The 27,369-nt window shown below is 43.9% G+C and overlaps 1 protein-coding gene across 1 annotated transcript; it reads right to left on the reverse strand.

Annotated features, from left to right (window-relative positions):
* Window positions 1-9,057: 9,057 nt before the first annotated feature.
* LOC116898523 (small integral membrane protein 7-like) lies at window positions 9,058-20,350 on the reverse strand. The gene is made up of 2 exons (XM_032899747.1): window positions 20,313-20,350; window positions 9,058-9,277 (listed from the first exon to the last, which is right to left on the reverse strand). Exons 1-2 carry the CDS (start codon window positions 20,348-20,350, stop codon window positions 9,058-9,060), a joined length of 258 nt encoding a protein of 85 aa, XP_032755638.1.
* Between the last annotated feature and the right edge of the window lie 7,019 nt (window positions 20,351-27,369).

Below are 27,369 nucleotides of genomic sequence, written 5' to 3' on the forward strand. Positions count from 1 at the left end.
ATTCACACACACACACACCCACTCTCTCACACACACTCTCTCTCACACACACACACACACTCACACACACACACACACACACACACACACACACACACACACACACACACTCACACACACACACACACACACACACACACACACACACACACACACACACACACTCACACACACTCACACACTCTCACACACACACACTCACACTCACACACACACACACACACACTGTATCTGCTGAGTTAAGAATGGATCTAGCTAACAGATGTGAAGGACTAATGACATTAATCTGGGTTCGTTGCTGGGTAGTGCGTCATCACAGGAAATTACGAATGAAAAGCAAGTGTGACCCATAAGTTATGGACATGGGAGATGGGTGATGATTCAGAGGCTCAGACTCCTTTCACCTGGTGACAGCCATGGGGCCTGTGCCCTAGGCCGAGCCACTCCTGCAGTTTCAAGGCCTGTGGAGACCAACCAGACTGAGTTAAAGTTACTTCTGTTTACTTGTCCCAAATGTAGCCAAGACTGCACCTCCAGGGACTGTCTTCATATTTATGTTCTGTTGGCTTTCTTCCTGTCCCCTGATCCTATCTTTACACTTGGAGACAGCTAGAGAGAGAGGGGGGTGACCAAAAGTGTCAGCTGACAGACAGACAAGGTGTGCTCAATGCTCCCCCAAACTCATGAGCCATGGAGAGAAGACCGGAGCAGACCCATTGCTGTGTGCCAAGCCTTTCTGCACAGCAGACTGAAGGCCCAGAGGCCAGGATAGCCCATTCACCTTCATCCTCAGTACCCATGTTCTTTTCTGACAGACTCCTCTCGACTGGTACCCTGTCTAAACCCCCAGGTCCTAATTGGTTGTCTCACTCATGAACTAGGAGCCCTCAGCACTTGCACCCCGTTCTGGTGGAGGATCCACGCAAACCTCCCCAAGCCCCTTCAAATAACAAGAATCTTTAGAAATACGATGTTTTAAGAAAGCCTATACGAAAGCATCATAATCCGACACAGCGATTTGGCCTCTCTGGCTGTTTCTTCTGGTTTTTGTTCACAGGATTAAATTGGAAGGTCAGACTCCTTCCTTGTCTGCGGGTCTAGATGGGATTTCTCTCCTTATAATGGGGCTGGGAACCAGCTCCTCTGGGCGCATTTACATTATTCCTGCTAACACATTTTGAGGTTCTCTGGTTGCCATGCTACGTGAACCAGGTCAAGTCTGGGAGGGAGAAGGGGGCTTTTCCTTCCTGTGACCTCAGGACTGATTTAATTAAGCATCTCCTCCAGCCCCGATTTATAGTCTGCAAAGTGTCCTCGCAGAGGCCCTTCGATGTGCTCTGCCTCTCAATGAGCAGACAGGCAGCGACAGGGCCGCGCCATTCTGAGCGGCTGCTGCCCCCGCGAGAGCACTTCGAACAAGCGCAGCCTCTGTAGCCCTCGGTCCCAGCCTCCTTTGGTAACACCAGGCATGGGTGAGAGCTTCGAAGCCTTCCTGACTCCTCAGGCACAAAGCTTTCTCCCTAGATTCCTGACGTAAGGAGGAAATAACTTTTGGAACCGTTTTCAGAAATCATGATTTCTTCTCTAGATTAAAAATCAAAATAAGAAAAGCCTTACGTGTCTGGATAGGAAGACAGGGAGGAAAGGGACAGGGGAGACAGGGGGAGGGGGAAGGGAGGATATCTCCGTGGGACTGTCCCCAGTGGCTTCCCCTGTTCTCCCATAAGGCTGCAGCTGTCCTTCACAGCTTAACAGCCCTGCCCTTTCAACCTGCCACCTAGGAATGAATGAAACCAAATATCCCATAGGACACGGCCCCATCCGGCCCCTCAAAGACGTCTCCCTGAAGATGAAATCTGACAAAAGAAACAAATTAGATTAAAATGTGGTGCCAGGGGCTTCGCGTTGCTCCGATAAAAGAATCTACAGAATTGTTAGGACCAAGAGCGGTCACAGTCGTGTCATGCAGTTTGCAGTGTGGAGAATTCAAACGGCTTCTGCCCACAGCTGTTCTCGCTTGCCGCCATGCCGGCTTTACTGTCTCAGCTGCAGACTCAGAAGAGCCAGTGGGGAGTGGAAACACGAGAGAAGAGCCCAGAACTGGCCAAGGGACCAGACAAGTAATGTGAATAATGAAACCGGCAATGGGATCTTTATATAAGTTGGACTTTTATATACGTTCTCCAGATTTTTAAATGTCTACCGCTCAATTAAAAAAAAAAAGCATTATTCCTGCAATATTTATATTGTGCACTTTCTAGGTAGCAGGCCCTGTATAATCCCACTATAAACCATCTGAAGTAAATGTTGGTATTACTTACTGTTCCCTAATGCCTCACCCACACCAGGCAGACAGCCACCTGCCTGAACTCTAGCCACTGCACTAGACTGCCTAAGGGCTTCACCTGGGGAGACAGATCAGTCTGGGAAATTGCCTACCAGAGAGCAAGCAATTAATTCAACCTCCAGAACCCATGTAAAAAGCTGGGACCTTCATGAAGACCAAGCTGCATATCTGCTACATATATACAGGGAGGCATAGGTCCAGCCCCTGTGTGTTCTTTGTTTGGTAGTTCATATCCCAAAAGCTGTCTGTTGCCTGTGTGTGGTGTGTGTTCTTCTAGCTGGGCTGCCTCAGTGGGAGAGGAAGCACCTAGCCTCACAGAGACTTAAGTCCCAGGAGACCTCCCCACCACTCAGAGGAGAAGAGGGGAAGCATTGTGTGAGCGGTGACCGGGAGAGCGTCCGTGAGAGGGATGTAAAGTGAATAAGTAAAAAATAAGTCAATAAAATTGAAGAAAAACAAAAACAGGGACCTTGCTTACAATCCCAGTGCTGGGGAGAAGGAGACAAACGGCTCTGTGGAGCTCCCTGGCCAGCAGTCAACCTAGCCCTAATAGAAGACCTCAAGTGAAAGACTTTGTCTCAGATAGATAGATAGATAGATAGATAGATAGATAGATAGTTAGAAAGATAGATAGATACATACATACATACATACATGCAGAGATAGATGTATGCATACATGCATATATACATACATAGATACATACATTCCTGCAGATAGATGTATGCATACATATATAGATGCATAGATACATACATGCAGAGATAGATGTATGCATGCATGAATACATACATGCATACATACATGCAGATAGATGTGTGCATGCATGCATGCGTACATACATAGATTCATAGATACTACTTACATACATGCATACATGCAGAGATAGATGCATGCATGCATACATACATAGATGGATAGATAGTACATATATACATACATACATACATACATACATAGATGATAGATAGATACATAGATAGATACATAAATAAATGCTAATGTGGTAAATGTCAGACAATACCCAAGATTGACTTCCAAATGCCTAACACCTGTACCCTAACCCATTCCTGTGCACGCACACGCACGCGCGCGCGCGCGCGCGCGCGCGCACACACACACACACACACACACACGGCTGGATCATAAAAGAGCATGACCATATTCTTTAAAACAAATAATAAAGCTACAGAAATTGACTGTAGCATATGAACGAGGCTTGCTGGAGAGGAAAAAGAGGCATAGTGGGGGAGGAAGACAGATGCCATTATTAACCAGAATTAGACTTGTCCTAATGGCTAGCCAGACCTAGAGACTAAGTGTCTTATTGAAAAGAATGCAAATGTAAGCATAAATAATGCTGCTGCTAATATTTTGTCCACGTGTTTGAAACCAAATTGTGGACAAGCCTCACAACCTTGTCATTTGCTTGCGATTCAAATTTGTGTAGACAATGCTGCCCTCTCGTGGTCAACTTTCTAATAGCATGATTTTGTTTAAAATCTCGTTTTCCAAAAGTATTTCATAGAATATTGCATCCATTTTGTGTAGCATAAGCACATAAAGGAAAATGTTCACGTAGCACAACACCCTTTTTACATTTTAATACATAACTCATATTTAGGATTTATCATTTTTACAAGGATTTTACAGGACGGCAGAAGAAATTACTGGATATTAAATCATGGAATTACTGAGCTCCTGAACTTTCATAATTCAGATCCTTGGAGGAAGAAATGTTTTTCCCACGGTGACAAGCTCAGAAGAACTCTCAAATGGACATGATCTGGCAGAAGTGACTATCATCTTCCATTCGAAGGAAGAGCATTTGTACGTGTGAAGTAAACACAAGTCCAGTTCACAAACAGGTAAGAGTAATGGTCTGTGGTTGTTGATTGAAAAACAAATCACTTCCTGGCTTCTTAAAGGAACAGATATTTACGATTTAAGTAAGTCAGGTAAGTTTCTGTGGCCCAGGGCACTATGCGCATAGCTTGGACCTGAGGACCAATGCTCAGAGCTTCTGGGCTGATCCAGAGAAGGCAGCCTGTGTGGGAACTGTGATGTAGCAGAGGACAGACATCAGTCCTGGAGAACGGAGCAGGCTGCTGCAGAAACGAGGTTAGAAGGCATTTTATAACTCCAAGGGCGTCCCACCAACTTCGTGGTCCCTCTCGAAGAATATTTCCGTAGAAAAGGAAACCCTCATCGATCTGAAACTCTCTAGAGACCAAATTTCATGCACACCATGGCCAGACTAGAGTCTGAGGCACATTTCACTTGCAAGCATCACTAACGTGGTCTACACTGTACTTTTAAAAAATTATCATTTTACATAAAAACCCCGACTCTGGTCCTCAGCAGAATGAGAGGAGTTGACAAGGCTGAGGGTTTGTCTTTAAATCACTAGAGCTGAGGAGGGCCAACCCCTGGAAGTAGAAGGTGTCCTGGGTGGTTTGACAATGCCGCCACTCCCATAAGTGTCTCTCCTATTAGCAGGTGTCTGCGTTTTGTAGGTGTTCGTGTTGAATGCCCTCTGTTCTGTCTCTAAGAATTGTGACACACAGATTTGTTCAACAGCCACAGACTTCCACAAAGGTAAATGGCTGTGAGTTTGCGAGCATTCATTCTGACTTAACCCTTTCCTTCCTCGCTCCCTGCCCTCCTACTTCTCCATTCTCTCCCTTCATTAATGGAACTACCCATGAGGATTTAAAGCCTTTTTAAAACTTACTAGTGATCTCTAAAGCACTGAAGGTTTGAGGAAGAAGGCTCTCGTGTGGATCTGCATTTGAAATTATTTGAAATAATTAAGCCAGGCAATTAAAAGCTAGACTGAGATGAACAAACAGAAAACCCACAGTCATATTTAAGTCTTCACCTTTGATAGACTGTCACATTGAGTCATCCACAGAAACACACTTTACCTTCTAATAGTCCTTCTAATACTTACAGGAATGACACCTACTCCTCCTACCTCACTGGGATTCTGAAAAATAACTGTAAGCCAGAACATACCTGCTCAGTGTCCATAGTCTATAGAAGGCACTGAACCTATAAGGACCAAGCCAGCATCACCAGAAGACGGCATTGGATCTACAGTAAACTACAGCTCAATCCCAAGGAGGCATGGTTGAAAATGAGGCAAGATGACCAGAAGTTCCAAGCAACCCTTGGCTATATAGAGTTTGAGAGCTACCTGAGACCTTGTCTTAAAAATCCAAAGGAAAAAAAGAAGGAAGAGTGGGTGTGGGAACTGCAGTGGCGGCTGTTATGTGCCTATTTGGAAAACACGTAACAAAATATCAGTAGTGGCAGTACCTTAGTCACGGTTCTACTGTTGTGAAGAGACACCGTGACCAAGGCAGCCCGTATAAAAAAGCGCATTTAATTGGAGGCTTGTTTACAGTTTTAGAGGGTTAGTCCATGATCCTTATGGTGAGAAGAGAGCCGTGAGGCTGGAGATGCAGCTGAGAGTTTTACATCCTGACCCATAGACAGCAGGCAGAGAACCACTTTTGAAACCTCAGAGCCCACCACCAGTAACACCTCTCCTCCAACAAAGCCACACTCCCTAATCCTTCCCAAACAGTTCCACTAACTGGAGACCACATGTTCAAATAGAATGTAGGAGCCATTCTCATTCCAACCACCACAAGTTACACCGGAACAACAGGATTCAGGGTGATTCTTCTATTTGACCCTATATACTTTCTTCAAACTTTCCCTATGGTGAACCCATCTTAGCTGCATAGCAAAAATTCTAGCAGAAAATGATTTTGAAAAGGACGGGCGGGGGCTGGGGATTTAGCCAAGTGGTAGAGCGCTTGCCTAGGAAGGGCAAGGCCCTGGGTTCGGCCCCCAGCTCCGAAAAAAAAAGAACCAAAAAAAAAAAAAAAAAAAAGACAGACACTGGTAGAACAGAAAGTGAACCTTTTACATGCTGACCTTCACAGGTTGAATAATTGCTAGCTGCTACAGCAGTCAATTCTAAATTTCTGTTTTTATACTTAGAATCATATATGCTTGATTTGGAGTTCAGGAGAGGCCATGAGAGCATCTTGGAAGAGGTGTACACTCTGTGCCTGGAAACAAGGGTAATTCTGGGCAGAAAAAGGAATCTGCATGAACAGGCTGTTAAAATCCCACCCCTCCCCAACCTATTCTGTTCATTTCTCCTTTTCTTCCTTATCTCTTTCTTTCTTTCTTCTTCCTGTGGTGGTGATTTTGTGTTACTTTTGTTGGTTGGTTGGTTTGGTTTTGGTTGTTGTTGCTGTTGTTATTGTTTGAAGGGTGGTGTTGCTTCTGCGGGGAGGAGGAAAGGCCTTGCATATGCTAGGAAACAATCTACTCCGTCTACCACTGAGTCATAGCCCCAGAATCTATCTATCTATCTATCTATCTATCTATCTATCTATCCATCCATCCATCCATCCATCCATCCATCCACCCACCCACCCACCCACCCATCCATCTATTGTTCCTGAGGCACTGCGGTCTATAACTCGTTATGGCCCAGGCTGGCCTCAAGCACCTTTCAGTCCTTCTCTCTCCCCCCAGAAGCTGGAATTATAATCATGTTCCCCTATATCTATCTTACCTTTGCTTCCTGTGGTGCTGGGTTACACCAAGGCCTCATACATGAGAGTCAAGTGCAGCTAGGCCAGATCCCAAGGCCTACACTGTCCTTTTCCTGTTAAATTAAAATATTTTAAATAAAAATTCTAATTTGGGGTCTCTCATTAAAAATTTTAAGATTTAGGATTAGACTCATTTTTATGCTGGAACTGAATGACGGGCACTGAGGTGAAAGTTTCCCTCCATGGTTTGTCACAATCCCCACCCGTCCCTAACACCACTCTGTTCACCTCCACTAGGTCCACCAGCTGTGTTTTCTCTACTGCTCCTCAGCTGTCATCAAAACTAGAGGGGAAAATGTTCAGTTCTTCCCCTTTCTTGGGATGGGGAGAATCTTATTTTTCTCACAAAGACTCTTGGATCACATATAACCTGTATTATGTAGTCTACACTTTATTCTTGTTAATCTTGTTATAGGAACCTTGGCCACAAACTTAAGTGACATATGTAGAAAAAGATGTCTTTCCTCCAGTATGGTTTGAAATACAAAAATTAAATATATATTACATACATAATATGTGTATTTTATTATATATTTATGTGCATATCATATATCATCTTATATTATATATTACACATTACACATTATATGTTATATATATATATACACACTGTATACACACACACACACACACACACACACACACTATGCCAGTCACCAGGGATCTGTTCTGTGTCCTTTTTTCCTAGTGTTCATTTAATCAAAGTTTCCTAGTTACAAGCATGATGAGAAAAAAAACCCAATTCCCCCAACCCCTTTGTCTTGCAAACCGGCTGTGTGTAAACTGTGCCCACGGTGTCTCATTGGTGATGTGGGATGTCTCAGTCCTGACAACTCCAGTCATCCAGCTCTTTGTAGAGAAGCTGCCACTGTCCTCCTCAACTGAAGATTACTGTGGACATTGGTTCTCAGATGGTAACACTACTGCTCCCAGGGACGTTAGCCGTCTCTATACATGACTGTTTTCCCCTGTCTCTGTAAGAGAGGTATCTACCAGGTGCTTGGAACGTCTCTGAGCATCCTAGACGGACCCTTGGCAGAGGGAACCAGTGAGTGCTACTAAAATAAGCAATGCCATCTCTCCTTGATGTTACATAGAGGAAAATCCACGCAGGGCAGTGCGCCATTATGAAAATATCTCTTACGCTCTAAGAGAGACTAGAACTTTGCTGGACCTCATAGCCAGAGTTGTTAATACTTCCTGAGGCCACTTAAGACCGCCATCCTACTGTGTACTCATCCTGTGTTGTTTAACCTGCCTTTAAGATGAGAATATAGCAATCAACCTGACCTGCCCTGGGTTTGCCATGTAATTAACTTTTCCAAGCTAAACTAATGCATAACTACATCTGAAATCGTGTGCTCTGCCATGCCCCTGACCCCGCAAATAATGCACATTCGTCTGTATGTTATGGTAATAAATGCTAGGAACAGCAAAAGGGCTGAAAGTGGTCTTACAAAAATGATTAGTCACCATAAATGCTGGATGCTGTAACATATGGATGTGGCTTGGTGGCACTGGTTTGTTTGTTATCCGGGTCGGCGGAGGGTCAGTTAGAGTTCAAGATTTCTGTAAAATATCCCGCATTCCTTCCCCCATGTGATGCCCGGGAGCAAAGCCCATTGTGAGGGACTCACAGACACAAACAAGGACAGACAGACTCAAAAGGCAGTGTTTAGGAGTCGAATTCAGACTCATACGGTAATCGGGAAGAAACAAATCAAATCAAAACAATCAGGAGCAAGTCAACCAAGAAATAGCCCGTGTCAGGTTTCTGGAGAAGCTGGGCAAAGATGGAATGGCGACATGGAGAAGATCTAGGTGTGTCTTTCTCCTAACAAAGCCCGACTGTGTCGCTGTGTCTTACAGGACTTCCTGAAACTGCAAAGTACATGCGGAACTAGGGCGAAGGAGGGGTCGGGTGGCTGGGTGATGGACGTTCTCTACCTAAATGAGCTCAAGCCTTCAGGCCAGCTCCTTGGTCTTCGGTGAGAAGCATTCTTGAAGTCAACAGAAACGGAAACGAAGCCGTGGATGTCCCGCAGGCAAGCTCTGGGTTCCATGCGGGGCTCAAGAGCTGAACAGTTCGATCGTGCAGAGCATCATGAATCCATTCCACAGCGCGATGAAGATCCGGAAGTACCTTAGGCTCACTAAGAATTCCCGGATGTTGTCTCCTGAGCTGGGTTCCCTCAATTCCTCCCCAAAGTCTTGCTTGTCCTTCTTTTTCAGTTTAAAGTTGAGCACAGCCCCGGCGTTCATCAGCGACGTCCGGAACAGCAGTATCACCCTTCATCCTTACAGCCTTACATCCTTTGGAAGACAGGGGTCAGAGAAATAGAGAATTCAAGTCCAGGCTCACTCTGATTAAACTGTGCCAAAGGGAAGTGTTCCTTAATGTGACACCAACACATTACTGGTAACTGAGTTTACCATTGATGTGTTCAAATCAGTACATGTGAGGAGCATGTGAGACTGAGGAACTTTAAACGAACACCCAGGATAGCCTGAGTTCATGAGTATCGTGAAGACCCCTCAATGGGGATGTCAATTTGATCATCTCAGGTGCCAAAAGCCAATGGAATTTCCTCACGCTGCCGTCTGGTCTGCCTGCAGTGGTGAGTGGTAGGGTCCCAAGGAGACGGAAAATGTGGGTGTCTCAAGTCCGCTAAGCCAGTAGGTGGAGCAGTAGCAGTGACCTCATCTCCTTGCTCCTTTTCATCAAGTCCAGTGCCATTCTCCTCCAGCCTGCATCACAAGAGACTGACCTGGCTTTCCAAGGAGCCACGTCTCACTTAAGCTCCCAAACTGCCCTCCTCGCGGGGGAATTCTGCCTCTTGGCGCCTGGCTGAGGGCGGCTCAGCGGCTGGTCCTTTATGAGCCAACCCACAGCAGGAAGAGATGGTGGGTTTAATCCATATGGCGATTTGGCACTTCACAAAAATGTCAGAGTCCTCATAGCAGCTACTGCTATCCAGTGAGGTCGGTTCCTCTGAAAATCTTCTCATTTGAACTCTGTGAAAGGCGGAGACCCGTCAGGGAAGAGAGAAGAGCTGGTTTGTTCCCATTTACAGATCTCTGTCCTCAGGAAGAGGAGGGAATGAGACAGTTTGCTGGGATACAATGAAACCACGTCCGCAGCACCAGGCACGCTGATGAGACACCACTCCCCAGGGGTTCAGAGCAGAAAACATTCTCGAGAGATGTGGACACTCAACTTCCCAGTCTTGTTAAAGTAGAACAGAAGCAGGAATGTAATTGAGACCCAAAAGCTGACACTCGCCTCCTTACACCCCTCTGTTCAGTCAAAGGCAGGCTGTTACAGACACTCTCAGGTTTGTTTAGGGGTGTGGATATCTCCTTTCTGTTTGCAGCTTTCTTTTCATTTTTTTTTTACATTGTGTGTGTGTGTGTGTGTGTGTGTGTGTGTGTGTGTGTACATGTATGTACACGTGCCACAACACGTGTGACGGTCTAAGATCAGTTGCAGGAGTCGGTTTTCTCCCTCCATCAAGTGGGTTCTTAGTAACCTGATGTCTTTACCCACTGAGCAATCCCACCATCCAGGAAGACTTTGAAAAGTCCTATTGCCACTCCAGATAGAAAAAAGTCATTGAACAAGACGGTAAGTGGACAAAAAAGAGACACAAGGTGCCTTTGCCTTTACCGCCTCTGAACCGAATTCTTGACATTCATTATTAATGTGTTATGTTCATAATAGATGTTAGAATCAAAATCATTTGCCTGATTATTCACTTTTTGACCCATGGGTCAGAAAACAGCCTATTTATAATTCTGCTTGAGGAAAACATTTAAGAAACGGACACAAAGGTAGCCCACCACTCCATTAATTCACAAGCTGAGCTGGGCCTCTGAACCCTGGACCTCACTTTGGATTTCGTGCACGAGAGAGAGGGAGCTGGGCATGTGAAAGGCCTGAGCAGATCACCAGACAGACACTGACTCTCGTGTGGTTCAGATACCAAGGCGGGGGACGAATAATGAGAGCTTAATAAAATCCATTTCAAATCACTACAGGGCAGAGTCAAGAGTCCCAAGGAGAGTCCACGGGGAGACATAGTGACAGCTGAAATTACCATCACTCTGATAGGCACCCAGCTAAGAAGCCCTTCCCAGTGCTTAATGGTATTCAGCTATAGGGCTTTCTCCCAGCCACCAAAGACATCTGGGCTGTGATGGTCCCCTGTGGGATCATCTCTGGAGCAGAGAAAGAGGTCAAGGCAGACACAGGCAAAAGACGTTTTTAAAGAAGGGCGGCAGAGAGAGGAGACGGTGAAAATGGATGCATTCTCGAGAGCATGCGTGTAGAAAGCTAGCCTGCACTTCTCAGCTACTGGAAAGTATTCTGTTACAGTAGGTAACGTCTACAGTATTTCCTGTGTGTTAAACTCGTCCTACACACTTTTCAGTCACTCAACTGATCATCGCATCAGCTCCCGTATGTAGCATTGTCACCAACCTTACTAGTCAGGCAGAACATGTACCCTTGCTACACGGTTGGCAAAGGACAGAGCTGTAAGCTGTAAGTGAGGAATCTGACAGGAACCTATGCACACCCCACTGACCTGTGGACCTCTCTCAGCCAGGGAGTGCCTACGCTGGACTGCCATAACCGTGGCAGAATCTTTGTGCAACTGGGTTTCAGGGTTAACCTGGAAGCTGTCTGTGTGCGCTGGTGAAGGAGAGAGTTGAAATATGGGGGAAAAATGCTCCAAAGAGAGGAGCTCTGGAAAATCACAAAGAAAACAAAAGATACATGGAAGGTATGAAGAGAAGGATGGGTGAGGAAAAGAAGGGGGACAGCCTGGAGGAGGGAGCGTGACTCAGTTTCCCCTCTATTGCCATTTAAACACCATAAGCAAAAGTGAGTTGGAGGAGGAAAAGGTTTATTCCAGCTTATACTTTATAGTCCATCGCTGAGGACTGGAGTCAGGAACTGAAGCAAAACCCATAGAGGAACGCTGCTTACTGGCTGTTATTCATGACTTGCTCAGCCTGTGTTCTTATGTAATTCAGGCTCACCTGTCCACGGGTGATACGCATGTGCCCTTGTGTACATGTGTGGCCGGGCCTTTGCACACCAATCACTCATCAAGATGCCCTCACAGACTTGCCAACATGACATCAGGGTGGAGGTATTCTCTCAATTGAGGTTCCCTCTTCTCAAATGACACTAAGTTATTTCATGTTCACACACACGCACAGACACACACACCAGCTCCTGAAAGGTAAGACAGGGGGCAGGCTTGCCCTTGTCCTCACAAGTCTGTAGATTTTGGCACTGGTTCTTCTGGCAAAGCAGTCAGCAGTGGAGAGAAATCCACTCTGTCACTCTGTGATTCAGAGGACAGCGACCAGGAACCTACTGGAGAGAAAATTATTGTTTAAAACCGAGCTCCCCTGAGAGTCGAAGATCTTCAAACACCCTCAGGTCAGGAGCCTGAGTTTCACCAGCCATAACACCTGGGGGACGGAAGGCCCAGGGAGGCATTCGTGGTGAAAGGAAAAGCAGTTATACCCAGGTCAAGAAGGGCACAGCCCTGACATGACATCAGGGTGGAGGCATTTTCTCAATTGAGGTTCCCTCTTGTCCAATGACACTAAGTTGTTTCTTGTTCATACACACACACACACACACACACACACACACACACACCAGCTACTGAAAGGTAAAACAGGGGGCAGGCTTGCCCTTAGGACAAAACCAAGAAGGTGATAGCCCTGCCATTCATTGGTGTCCAGGAGCGACCTCATCAACTGAGAGAAGCTCTGACTGAGCCCAGCGGGTAGACCCACCTCTGCTACCTTCTGCCGTACAAGTCAGGAACATTGAAGCTCCCGCAGCCTGCTTGACACATGGCTGGGTGTCCTGTGGCAGGGTGAGAGTACTAAGGAGACTTTTAAATGATAAGACAGGTCCCCACATGTGGGGCTCTCATTGCCATGTCTCACATTCCCAACACAGTCAAAACAAGCCTCCAGGATAAAGAGCTGGAGGGAACGAGGCTGAGAGCACTTTCCCAGTCCCCAGACTAGGAAGCTGAGTGACCAGCAGAGGCCGGTGGTGCCCAGAGAAGATCTGATAATGTGAAGACAGCTATGGTAGACTTCCGACACTCACTCACTCAATACAAGATCAATACCAGAGGGAAGCCGAGAAAAGACAAGAGCCAAGGTGTCTGATGACCCTGCTCCTATGTGCATTTGATTGGTGGTCTCTGATTTGTTTATCATCATCATCATCATCATCGCTGTTGTTGTTGTTGTATTTTTAAAGATTTATTTATTTATTATATATAAGTACACTGTAGCTGTCTTCAGACACACCAGAAGAGGGCATTGGATCCCATTACAGATGGCTGTCAGCCACCATGAGGTTGCTGGGATTTGAACTCAGGACCTCTAGAAGAGCAGTCAGTGCTCTTAACCACTGAGCCATCTCTCCAGCCCTGTTATTGTATTTTTATCAGTGCTTTTGTATTATGCTACTTTTTAAATTATGTCTTTTTAAATTTTTCTTTAATACATTTTTCTGTTACTAAGTCATCTTTTGCTTTCTTCTTTCCTACTCTTCCTTCTTCTTCTCCAAGCTTTGCTGTTTTCTTTCTACTCTGTTTTAAGTAATGTTCCTCTGTCTTGTTAGTCTGTCCATTTCCTTGTCTGCTCCCTTTGTTACGCTTGACTCTTTTTTTTTTCATTTTTTTTTATTAAAACATTTTCTTGCACATACAGGAACAACATGAGCTGAGGGGGTTGTCCACTGATGTAGCATTCACCTGGCATATATGAGGCTCTGAGTTCTATCTCCACCATTTTATAATTTTAGCACTGGATAGGTGGAGGGAGAGAGGACCAGAAGTTGAATGTCACCCTCATCTACAATAGGATCTTTTCACCGGGATCATAGAGATTGCTCTCCAAACAGAGAAAAGCTGAACACTTTCCACTATGGTCACATTCACAACATCACACATTTTTTCTTTTTTTTTTTCTTTTATCCTTTTTTCGGAGCTGGGGACCAAACCCAGGGCCTTGGGCTTGCTAGGCAAGCGCTCTACCACTGAGCTAAATCCCCAATCCCAACATCACACATTTTAGGTTCATATCCAGGAGAAAGCTTCAGTGCATCCAAGGTGAAATAGATGGAGTATTCTATCATTCCATGTCTTTCCTCCAGGGACGTAGTGTAGACCTCATGCAGATGCTTGACTCTTGTGGGCTTTGCTGACCAGATATGGAGTTTTGAAGTCCACTGAGACTTGAAGTAATTGACGTCTAGCCAGTCACCTCTATACAGCACAAAACCTTCAGGCACATTGCGGATAGAGAAGCAAATTCTGTTCTCAATGTACAAAGTATTTTTCCTTACATGGGTAACACGACCAACTAAAGTTCTGGACTCATGGTACGATTGGCTGGTGATCACAGATTTATCGGGACAACATTCACCTTGAAGACAAGTCTGTTCCCTTTCCTGGCCGTCTCTTCTACTCGTCCACCCCCTGAAGAAGGCTGAAATCTGATTCAGAAGCCTGAACATACTGTCAGCACTGTGGGTCAGCTTAAGTCTGCAGGTAATCAAGAAGCAGGTGAGGTCCTGGGACCGGATGCTAAGTTTCTGTTTTGACCTTATCACGCTTGACTCTTTAAAAGCTCGTCTCTAATCTTTGTTCCCCTTCCTATATTTATCTAAGTATGCTTTCACACTTTCTCATTATTAGAAAAACCACCTCCCCAAATTCCTGTCCTCTTCCCTTCTACAACATTCTCCATCCTTTTCCCCATTTACTGAACCTCACTATCCCTCACCAACCCTCACTGGCCCTCCATGGTCCTCAGTGGTCTTCTGTTTTTCCCTCCCCACATTCCCTTTCTTTATCTCATCCATGTAAAATTTTCCATATTTACTTTAATTTGTAACTTCACGGCAAACTCTGCCTTATTGTTTCTACTTTATGACTTGTAGTTATTAGTGCTTTAATCATTTTAGTGTGTTTCTGTATCTGGTATGGTTTGATGTGGTTACAATTATATTAGTTTTTTCCTTGTCACTGTGTGGAACTGAGATTTGAGCCCCTAAGGCTGATCAATAACAAATCCCTAAATATAAGACCAGAAGTGATAATCAAATTAACAATTATACAGATTGTTTTAGTGAGGACCAGTGTCTTAGTTAGGGTTTTACTGCTGTGAAGAGACACCACGACCAAGGCAACTCTTATAAGGACAACATTTCATTGGGGCTGGCTTACAGGTTCAGAGGTTCAGTCCATTATCAACAAGGTAGGAGCGTGGCAGCATCCAGACAGACATGGTGCAGGAGGAGCTGAGTTCTACATCTTCATCTGAAGGCTGCTAGGAGAAGACTGGCTTCCAAGCAACTAGGAGGAGGGTCTTAAAGCCCACACCCACAGTGACACACTTATTCCAACAAGGCCACATCTTCTAATAGTGCCACTCCCCGGGCCAAGCATATACAAACCATCACAACCAGGAATACAAGAAAGAAAGCAGTATGACTTCACCAGAATATCCTAACTGTTAGTAGCTTTTTAATATAAGTTGCCGATTTCCTCTTACCCAGCTAGCTCCTAAAAAATTCAGACTACACTAATACATTGATTTAACGAGCTTCAAAGGCACAACATCCATGCTAGTCTGGCTATCTCCCAGCTAAACGTCCAAAATACTTGCATTTTATGGCTTTCTCTGCTTAAACTCTTTTCTCATTCTCTCTCCTGAACTCCCTCCCTGTAGCTAATCCTGACTTCCTCCCTCTCTTACCCCCTCTACTGGCTGGCAGGAAGTCCTGCCCTATTCTCTCCCCTACTCAGTCATTGGCTGTTGAATTCTATTTATTGATACATCAGGGAACAATTGGGTAACTGGTGTTTACACCAGATAGAGACAGGAGATTCTCTGAATAAGGATTGCAACCAGATATAGGGGAACCAGAAATCAGATTTGAATTACACAGTGCATGATAACATTATTCCTACACATAAACTCTTCAACCTGACCAAATTCAAAGATGCTAAAATAGGCAAATGCCAGGTGAAGATTTCAAAAGTCTATTAATAAAAATGATCAGTGACTTCAAAGAAGATGCAGACAAGATGAATTAACACAAGACCTGGAGACCAAGGTCACCAGCAAAGTGGGTTAGGGCATCAGCAAAACACTGAGAAAATCAGCAACATGAATGGAAATGTGATCAATGCAGGAAAAGAGTTCAGAAAGAAAATAGGACTTTTGAGAAACAAAACCACAAATATTGGCAATCAAAAACTCGATGTCATTTTTTAAGTGAAAAACCTGACCAATGGACTCAACCAAACTGAAGAAAGAAAGTAAGGGCTTGCAGACAAGCTCAAGGAAATACTACCTTCAAATATCAATAAAGAAATAATAGACAAACATGACTACAATACCCAAGAACTGTGGAATACCATCAGGAGACCAACCTAAAAATCCACAGGATGGAGGAAAGTGCTGAGATTTAAAAATAAAGACAGAGACTCTACTCAATAAAATGATAGCAGAAATGTTCCAAATCAAGAGTGAAACAGATAAACAAATGCAAGAACCTCACGCTGGCATAATTGGTGACAAACCTCTCATATTCAGTCAAGGTTTCAAAAATAAGGCTGGAGAGACCTATAGAATATTCTGTAAAAACAGATCACATTCTATGTCACAAAGCAAGTATTAACTGACACAAAAGAATCAAAATTATTTCTTCTCTCTTATCAGATCACAGTGGTCTAATACTAGATATCAATAGGTAGAGAAACCACAGACATTGCCTGAATATTTGGAGATGGAATAACGCTTTGTTGTTTGACAATGGTTCAATTAAGAAATCTGGAAGAAAGCTTTAAAGAAAATCCTAGAATCGCATGAAAATAAAAAATACAACTTACCAGAACCTCTGAGATTTGGCTAAAGTAATCCTAAGAACAAAGTTAATGACTAAGAATGCTTATGTTTAAGTAAAAATCAGAGTGATCTCAAATAAATAGCCTAACGATGCACTTCAAAGGCCTCGGCTCCATCCACTTCTCTCCTGGGGCATAGGACAAGCTGTGGAGGAGTAGGAAGGAGGCCAGTCCTTACCAGCTTCCCCAGGCTGAGTAGAAACTCTGGGAAGCCCATATGAGGAAATCACCCGCCTTCCCTGTTGAAGCCCAAGAAGTCACATCTCTCTTCCATGGCTGAACCTAGGCTTGCCCTTTCTTTCCCATTACTGGCTTTGAAGAACACCCTTCAGAGTCTTTGTAAATGACTGTAGGTAGAAAAATGAAAGGGGGTTGGGGGGACACTGAAGGAAATAAGCATAACCAACAGAACATTGCATAATATTTATAGGTTGGATTATTTTGAGAAATTACTTGGAAATTAAACAAGATTTGCTACATGTTTTCCCTGCAAGTTCCCATCTTTTTCAAAAATGAAACCACTGATCATGTTTTCTCCTCTTGTTATTTTCTTCTCAAAGATCATCTAATAAGAAGCTTTTGAATAATCTTCCACTCGACTTTTTCTAGTTAATTTTAGTTAGCATATCCTACTCCAAAATTAAACTCTACTGTGACATCTAGAATCTTTCAGACAGTGTTGGGTTTGAGACATTATGTAGTGTGTTCTTAGAGTTGGAAGAGAAATTTTAAGACACTCTACAGAGCCCAAGCCAGCCTCAAACTCGCCACCCCACACCCACTCCACACCCACAACCTCCCAAATACTGACATTATGGACATATGACACCACGCCTGGCTAAGTCAAAATCTTCTTCACTCTAACTCATGGCTGTGACATGAAGAAGTCTTTGTGCAACATTTTTCTCTTATTGGATATTTTTATTTACATATTTATTTATGCAACTTCTAAGGAGCATAATTGAAATAGCAGTTCTGAAAAATGCTAAAGGAATCAACTTGTTCTTTCAGACGCTGGGAGTGTCCTGGTTAGCACAGCAACAGAGTTAATCTTTCAGTCAGAGCAGAAGTATGTAAGTCGAGCTTAATATTTTTAGCACTTCTTGGAGAGTTTAACTTAAGTGAACTGCCTTGCAACGCTGATGTGTCAAACTGCCATCTGCTGCAGCTACGCTCATGTTCAAACATCCAAGAAAGCAGCACTCTTCTTGCTTAATTGTCCTGTAATTAAACTGTGCTAGTTGGTGGCTTAGTGGAACAAGTGTTTTGTTTACCGCTAACCGTCAACACCTCTCACCTTTGATTGTGAAGAGTTTCATATTTAACTCAGTCACTGGGGAAAAATATTTTAAAATAAACTTATTAAATGAAAAGCCAAACTTACAACAAAAAGAGAAAGCTTGCTTGGCATTTACTCAAAATCTACAAATGCATAAATAACTGGAAGATGGAGTTGAGGAATGATGAATGCTGCAGGGCATGGGGAATTTCTGTTCTGTGGAGTCTCTGGCTCAGATATGTAAATTGCATACATCTCTTAAATACAAATAATTCTACCAGCCAGTTGCCCCCACCCACACACATACCCACCCAAGCTGCCCCTCCCACTCTGCTGTCACAATTAGGTGTCTTTCCTATTTCCTCTCCTTCTCGTCCCCAGCTACCATACTGGACTGATTAGGGATGAATCTACAGGGCAGTAACAAAGGGAAGTGTGACAGAGGACACCCAGTCCTTCCTATCTCCAGTCTTCTTGTCCTTTCAAGCATTCTGCATTGCCCATTGGAGGCAGTCCAGCTGGGAGGCTACCTCCTCATGGCACATAAAGTTGTCCAAGACTGGCTTTTGGGCATCTTTTCTACTACCTTGTTTTGAATATTGACTAGTTTTGCGGGAGAACTCCTGCCCATGTCTTCTTGAGCATCAAGCCAGTGTGGGTTTGTCTCTTCATGCTCTCTTTGTACTCTTTTCCAATCTAATATCTTCTGTTGTACAGACTGAGCAACCTCAGGGGGGAAAAGGTCATTCCTCTTTATCTTCAATGTCTAAGTATTTCCAAAGTGCCTGGTACTAAACTGACATTTTTTAAAAAACAGTGGTAGCCTCCTACAAACAAATCTTATAGTATTATTAATAAATGGCCAGGGCATTTTTCTTCAAGTGCTTCATCCTAAAGCTCATGCCTACCTTTCCCTCTCCATGCTCCAAGAGCTATTGACATGATAAAGAAAGAGATTGGAGTTTATTAAGCTTCTCTGAATGAAGATGCCTAGGTCATTCTGTCATCCTAGCATTCTGAGATGTAGTTATCAACTAGGCAAACATTTGTCTCTAAGTAGAAAAGAGATGGCAGGTGCCATTGGAGTGTCCCAGGCTTTCGTTAAACAGACTGGGCACCTAATATGCAAAGTGAAGACTAGGTTATAGAGCCAGCCTTTACGTCATCTACTGCAAATAGCTATAGCCACTGTGCCCTTCCATTCTTGTAATTGTGTTCTGAGGTCTTGGTGTTCTCCCTAAGAGCTCAGACCATCAGTTTGAACATCAACGATGAGGAGCAAGTAAGACCTGTGACCGTTACTTTCCAGTGTTAAGAGAGCCTCTGATACTCTTACATACTCCCAAGTGCCTCAAGGAGCATTTGTCTCTGTGCTTGCCATAGCTGGTGATACTTACCATATTGGAAATCAAAACTGAAATATTTAAAACGTTTCTAAACTCCTGCAAGACAGCAATAATCCCGTTATATGTTAACATGTCTTTAAATGTAGTTCTTTTTTTTCCAATATAAATGATTCAAGTGACTTGCTTTACGTAGCTGCAGATTTCAACATCTGACTTAAGAGACGACAACTGGATGTTATATTTGCTTCTGTGCGTATTCTGATGCAGTCTCTACAGGCTAGGGAAGCTCTAGGAAAATCTACCATGCATTTTACCATAAGAGTAAAAGGTAAACAATGTCTTGGCCTATTTTGTCTGCAAATGACCTGAAGGACTCCCAGGGGGGCCCAGTACACTCTTTCAGAACCACCGACTTATAATATTTCAATCTGGGTACATATATCATAAGTTAAGATTGCCTAGCATCTCCAACTTGATACGGGCAAAATTAAAGGGAGGCAATACCACATCTCTGGGAGCAATGTCAGGAGCTCGGAGCACCAGTTTGAGCATCAACAATGATAGCAAGTATCTCATCTTTTAAAGTTAACACTGAGCTGGGTCTAGTCAAAGGAAGCTAAGCTGAGGTTTGGGGAAGTGTCATAGCTGTACAGTCATCAAGAGAGGTCACCACAGCCATGTCATCCTTCCGGAAATGTAGTAACCACTCTTGAGTCAGCCAGCTTCGAAGCACGCACTCACCTTTCGATCATCCTTCCCAAGGCAGCAGAGGGACTCATGCTTGCTGGAGCTGGAGCTGCCTGTCAACAGAGCCAGACACAGAAGAGCTGGCAGTCAAGGAGAAGTGCAGGAAGCACACCCTCCTTTGGGATAGAACCAGTGAAGTAGCTGCTAGAAGGAATGGTTGCTGAGATCTTAGGACATGTTGGTGGATCCCTTCTCTCTGGGATCAAGTCTGCAGGTGAAAAGGAAATGCTAAAGTGGGCCATTAGGAATTATATCTACATCTTAATCCCATTCAGCAAATATAATGGTGTCACTTAGAAGGCTGCAGTGGAGTAATAAGACTAGTTTATTGGGTATTTGCTTCATAAAAGGCTATGTTAATTCATTGAGTCACTTAATCCTCATAATAGCCCACATTACAAATGGGGAAACTGAGATAAAGGAAGTAATGTCAACTAGATAAAAGTCAGAACATGATCTTTGGGAGAAGAAATAGATTGTCATCTATACAAGTTTCCTGTTGCTGCTATAACAAATTAGCACAAACTTAGTCATTTAAGGCAATTAACATTTCTCACAGATATATCTTAAACTTCTGTAGGTGGGCAGAGGAATAATTTCACTTGTCTGAAGTCTAAAGTGTTGGCAGGAACTTTCTCTCCTCAGAGATTGTAGAGAACAATTGGTATAGCTTGTCCATTTTCCAGAAATTTGACTCCTGGCTTTTATAGTTTCAAAGTCAGGAACACAGCATTATTTCTCTGACCTCTACTTCTTGCCTCCTTAGTCCAGTGCTGTTGCCTCCTTCTTATAAGGACCTCTGTGATTACTTTGGGCCTACTTGACAACCAAAGATATAATCCACCCAGATCTAGACTATTAATTTGAACACAGCTCTTAGCTTTGATAGGCACCATCATTATGGAGATCTGAATGTAGGCATCCTTTGGATGCAGGATAACCATTATTCAGTCATCTAACTCAAATATAGCCAATCATTCAATAAAGATTCACTGAGGGTCCACTATGAGAATCTTTCTAGACACTAGGTAGACAGTAATAGGCACATTTGGAAGACCACACGGGAGTCAACCAGATGAAAGGGGATGTGGGGACAGTAGCGCCTGGCAGAGAGGCCCAGTTAGAGACAGAGAGCAGGAAGCAGGTCCTTCCACAGAGTCTACATGCTCTGCCCAGTCTTATCTGTGAAGAAATAGCTCTCAACCTTGACCATTCATTCATCAGAATTTGCTAGAGAGGCTGTTGTTATTTTCGCTGGTGGTGTTTTCAAAACCTCCTCTGCTGACTCCTGCCCCCAAGGTTCTAACATCACAGGTAGAACTTGGGCGTCAGGTGATTCCAACATGCAGCCAGGAAGTTAAAACAGTGGAGTGTAAGGACACAGGCGTCCAGACGTGGGACTGAAAAGGAAAAGGAGCCATAAAGGACTTTGTAACCCAAGAGCAGGGACTTTACAAGAAGGACTCAAAGAGGGGTGATTAAATTTTACAAAGATCTTCTCTTACAAAGATCTTCTAGCTAGGCAATGTAGAGGAATGGAGAGGTTCACAATAAAGGAGGTTAAGATTATGGAGCCTGAGGTCCAAGGGGATGGATGAAGTCAAGTGACAGGAGACAGGATGGCTTGTAGGATGCTTCAAATCATTAGCATCAGCTAGTATTAGACAGGTTCTTTATAAGAACAGAAGGAATAGAATGTGTGTGTGTGTGTGTGTGTGTGTGTGTGTGTGTGTGTGTGTGACAGAGAGAGAGAGAGAGAGAGAGAGAGAGAGAGAGAGAGAGAGAGAGAGAGAGAGAGAGAGAGAGAGAGAGAATATAGCTTTCAGCCTGTGGTCCAAGTAATCTATTTCCTGACCAAAAGGCCAAGAATCTGCAAGAATCTGGAAGTTGTTCAGTCCGTGAAACTGTAGTGTCAGCAGCCCCAGTCTTGTTCTGGAACCCTAGGGAATTCTGGAGAGCGTTGGTCTTCAGTCTATGTTGGAATCCTGAAGCAGGTTCTAATAGCAGCAGAGAAATGCCTCTGCACTGCGATAGCTGAATTTGCGAGTGAACGTGAGGGCAAGCAGGCAAAATCCCAAAGCTTCCTTCTTCCATGACCTTTATGTGGACTGACACCAGGAAGTGAGGCTCAGACTTAGGGTGGGTCTTTCCAACTCAAATAATCTAATAAAGAGAATTCCCCTCAGGTGTGCCCAGCTGCTTGGGTTTTAGTTGGTTCCAGATGTAGGCAAATTGACAACCAAGATTAAACATCATACCTCCTAACTAGATTTCCCAGCACCATTTTTTCCTATTAACCCAACATATCATTGCCACATTTACCTCCCATGATAGCCACTTATCATGAATGCCAAACAGCCAAATGGTTAAATGCTCTAGGGCCAAATGTTGTGAGTTCAAATCCTACTTTTGTTGCACTCCATTTCCACAGCTATAAAATAGTGACCTAAGCTCATGTCTGTTGCCTAATAAAATACTCTGACAAAAGTAGTGGTTTGAATAGGTTTGGGCCCCATAGACTCATGTGTTTGAATGCTTGGCTCACAAGGAGTGACACTATTAGGAGATATGTCCTGGTTAAAATAGGTGTGGCCTTGTTGGAAGAAATGTATCGCTGTGGAGGTGGGCTTTGAGGTCCTATGTTTAAGCTCCACCCAAGGCAGAAAAGCCTTTGGATCAAGATGTAGAATTCTTAGCTCCTTCTCCAGCACCATCGGGATTCTGCCGTGTTTTCTGCCATGATGATAATGGACTGAACTCTGAACCAGCCCCAATTAAATATTGTCCCTTCTAAGAGTTCCTTTGGTCGTGGTGTCTCTTCTCAGCAATGGAAACCCCAACCAAAAGAACAAGCCAGGGCAGAAAGTGGTTTATCTCATCTTACAGTCCCAAGTTACAGTCTGCCATCGCGAAGGCAAGAACTTCGCACAGCCACGTCCTATCCACAGTCGAGAACAAGAACAGAAAGAATTCATCAATGCATGCTCTTTGCTTGTGCTCAGCTCCATTGCTGCCTTCTTATACAGTTTAGGAGGCCCAGCCTAAGGAATGGTACAGCCCACGCTGGGCTGAGTCTTCTTACATCAATTAGCTTAATGAAGACAATTCCCCACAGACGTAGCCACACGTTAACCCAAGGTACACGATCTCCATTAAGATCTTATTCCCCAGATGGTTCTTTGTGATGTTAAGCTGATAGTTAAGCTAACCATCACAAACTGTGTTTCCATCACAGGGCTGCTGTGAGTGGGTGGACCTAGGAGAAGCTATATCATTACCTGTGTATGGTAAACATTCTTCCAAGTTCACTAAAGCTACCTCATTCTTCTGAAAGACCCTCAGAGAGAATCTTCCTCTCAGGAGGGAGATCCTCAAGCCCAATGACCAGTCCGAGCCCACAGGCTGCAATCTGCAAGAGGGTTTATTTTGGGGTACACAGGTACCTGTGGGCGTCCCAGTCAGCTCGAGAGGACTGGTGCGCCTAGCAGAACCAGGGACAGGTTTTTATAGGGTATTGGGGAGCAGAAGCAGGCTTACAGAAGCAGATGCATGGTTGGTGGATTCAAGTGAGGCGTGGATGTATGGTTACACCCAATTGGTTATTTTAAATATATTCAAATGAAGTTGCCACACAGCAAGAGAATACGTGCAGGTTGGGGCATCCGGAATGTCAGGGGCTAGGGGCTTATCTCTTGTTAGGTGGCCTATAAAGCAATACCAATAATTTAGACTGGTTTCTGTATTTTGTTTTCTTTTATGGTCTGTTTCGTCTAAATGATGGGTCAGCTTGTCCCACAAAGCTTGGAAACATTTGAACTTTCCCAGGCTTATTTTAGTTCTGAGTCTGTGTATCTAAAAACTTATTTTTTACTTCTATAGTTGAGGGCCTTGGCCTTGTACAATTCCCTTTCTGGGAGGGGGTCTTTCACTTCCAGACAGAAACCTTCAAGAAAGGTTAATGATTCCATTGAGAACCGATCATGGAAACTTGAGTTTGGTCTCCAGAGCCTGTTTAAAAGCAGAACACAGCAGCCCACACCTATAATCCCAGTACTGGGGAGATGAGAAGGGAAGTCTCTCTCTAGCCAGTGAGTACAGCCAACTGGATACATTGCAGGCTCAGTAAAGAAACCATGTCGTAAAACTAAAATGAAGTGTGGCTAAAGAAGATATAGACAATACAACCACACTGACCTCTGACCTCTTTGGCACAGACACACATACACAGGTACACACATACATACAGCTATATTCACCAAAAAATAAACAAGCAAAAAGGAAGAAACTTTAAAAAAAATAATGCTTGATTCAAAGGCTGTCAGACCAACTCTTCATTTCCCATATCTTCCAAGCCCATCTGAGCTCCCCACCCCTGAACTATGCCTCAGAAACATTCCGGTTAGAGCTCCTTTGTGTCTAGCCACACTGGTCCCTCAATTCCAATGCCTTTCTCATCTCCTTTCTCCCTTCTCTAATTCTCATTCCCTTAAATGTCCATCACCATTCCTAGCCAAATGACTTCAAATGCAGTGGCTGGTGATGGTGTCCTATGTAATCATCTTCCCTCTAGCGGGACAGCTGTCATTCCTCCTGGGAGGCTATCATTGCTAACAGCTCACAGGTCCACTCATGCGTGCAGCTGTCACATTTGTGTAAATACTAAGTACCCACGGAGGCCCAGGCCCTAAACCTATCTTTTCTGTGCTTTGAAAGCACCCCAGAAGCCTATAAATAAAAAACTACTTTGAGCTGGGTTGTGGTGACATATGCCTTGAATCCTAGCCCTCAAGAGGCTAAGACAGGCAGATCTCTGTGAGTTCAAAGCCAGCCTGGTCTACACAGAGAGTTCCAGGATAGCCAGAGCTACACAGAGAGACTGTGTGGCTTTTTTCCTCAAAAAAAAAAAAAAAAAAAAAAAAACAAACACACACACACACACACACACACACACACACACACACAATTAGTTTGATATGAGTTATTTTCCTTGAGGCTATCGGTGAAATACTTTAAGGCTTCCTTGGATCATTAAACCGAGACTGTATATTACGAAAACAAAACCACCAAAATATATTAAGTGACCAGAATACACTTTGGCAGTTATTCTTAGAGGAAAGGCAAAGTACTGTTTAGAGGACCTGCTTCATAAAACAGGTCCTTTTGTCTCCCCGCAGACTTCTTGAAGTATGATTGACAAATCACATACACTGTGCAGTATTGTGGAGAGACACCATTTCATAAATCACATGTTCCTTTAACTGTGAAGTATTAGATCACTTCAAGTTCTCCTGAATTTTCAGACAGGTTAGTGTCATGTTAAAACTCACGCTGCCTACAGTGAGGAATTCCGCACCTGTAGGTTATTAGCAATTTTCCATAGCTGGGAAAAATGTGTCTCAGAATCTGAAATTCAGACAGCTAAAATGGATTCTTCCTTTCATTTTTATTGATTTTTTTCAGTCAGTATTCAAAACAATGCATTCCATCATGTCATTTTCATACATGTGATCACTGAACTTCGCTCACACTGCCCTGTGTTCCCGCCTGTTCCGTTCTAGGCCCCTCCCTCCACATATACACTCACTCCTACTTTTATGTCACAGGGATTTTTTATATGAATTACAGTTCGCATTGTATTTCTCTCTGTAGTACTGAGGACTGAACCCAGGCCTCTCACGTGCTGGGCAAACAATCTACTGAGCTGCCACTGAGTTTTCATTTTAAACCAAGACAAGGTAGGCATTGAATTTGCTTTGGGTTGAAACATAAGAGATGTTCTATACGATATGCCCCTTGTTAGCTACAGCCATTCCAGATGGTGCCTAGTTCAGTAGACTGGGGGAGTAGATGGGAGAGTTTCTGTGTTCTTGGAAAAGGTGAGAGAGACCAAGTGACTTGAAGCAACAGGCCAGCGAAGTGTCAGCAGTGACGGGAAGGCTCCATTCTTACTGGTTTTCTTATTCACACTTACTGAACCCCCTCCATTTCACCGAGGTGGGTAGCTCATCCCGTGTGTGTTAATTTGAAATAAGACACTAATCTTCAGCTCCTGCAGTTAGTCAGCAAGCAGTGTGAGAGGCCCTGACTCCCCTGGGTCTGTAAATAACCGGAAGCCCCCAGGAAGGTGCTGTAGGGTACCAGTGCACTTCCCTTCCTACTATGATGACCTAATCTGCATGCCTGATTTCTGACTCAGTTTCCCACACTCTCAACTCCCTGAGACTATTTCTGCTGGAACTGAAATATTTCCCAGAACCTTGCTTCCCTAATAAGCCATGATTATTAACACCTTTCCTTAAGCTGGGCCTTATTTCTTGGATCCATAAGTGCTTTGAGGCTAATGCCTAACTGAATGGTTTTGTTATCTAAGTTTTCGTGATCAGTGAGAGCTTTGATCGGTTTTCAGAATGTCAGATCTCAAGGTCAAGAGCTAAGCCTATGAGAATCAGAAACTCTGTGGGAAAGTAAATGTATACTAAAGGAGGAACAGAGGGTCACAGAGATTCAGTTAGTGCTGGAGTCCTGGCCAGGGAGAGCAGAGCCAGGAAGAAACCAGCTTCAGTTCAGATCTTTTATATTATAATTAGGCAGTGGGAAGGCTTGCAAACCTGTTTACCTCAGTTTACCCTTTTCTCGGCCAGAGGCTCCTTGGTTCGTTTCCTAGAATCACATAGTTTTCTCTGCATCTTCAAAAATATAACCCTAGGTCAAAAACTCAAATACCGGAAGTAGACAAGTGAGCGATGTGTCCTGACCAAAGCAGCCTAGATGGAAACACATGTGCAGCATTACTGTCAGGCTGAGGCTTTGAAAAATTAAAGAAGTGATCCTGTTCAAGGAGACAGTCAACCCCAGTTCCTATGAGCTGCTTCTTGGCACAAATGTGGGCTCTGCTTTGCCTAATGATCTAGATTCTCTTGTGAAACCTCAAAACGTCATTCCCAGAATTCTATTCCACCAGACAACACCCGGTCTTAAAAACTGGTGAGGAAAGGAATGAGTACCTAGTCAAAGCAAGCTATGACGGAGTGGCTCCTAGTGGCCTGAGGAC

The sequence above is a fragment of the Rattus rattus genome, chromosome 4, assembly GCF_011064425.1.
Source record: "Rattus rattus isolate New Zealand chromosome 4, Rrattus_CSIRO_v1, whole genome shotgun sequence".
Lineage (NCBI taxonomy): Eukaryota > Metazoa > Chordata > Mammalia > Rodentia > Muridae > Rattus > Rattus rattus.

Excerpts from the sequence above, each read along its gene's own strand:
- LOC116898523 (XM_032899747.1), bottom strand. The coding sequence starts at position 20,350 with ATGAGTCCCTCTGCTGCCTTGGGAAGGATGATCGAAAG. Across the intron at positions 9,278-20,312 it reads TTGGGAAGGATGATCGAAAG|GGTGATACTGCTGTTCCGGA; the intron begins GTGAGTGCGTGC and ends GTAAGGATGAAG.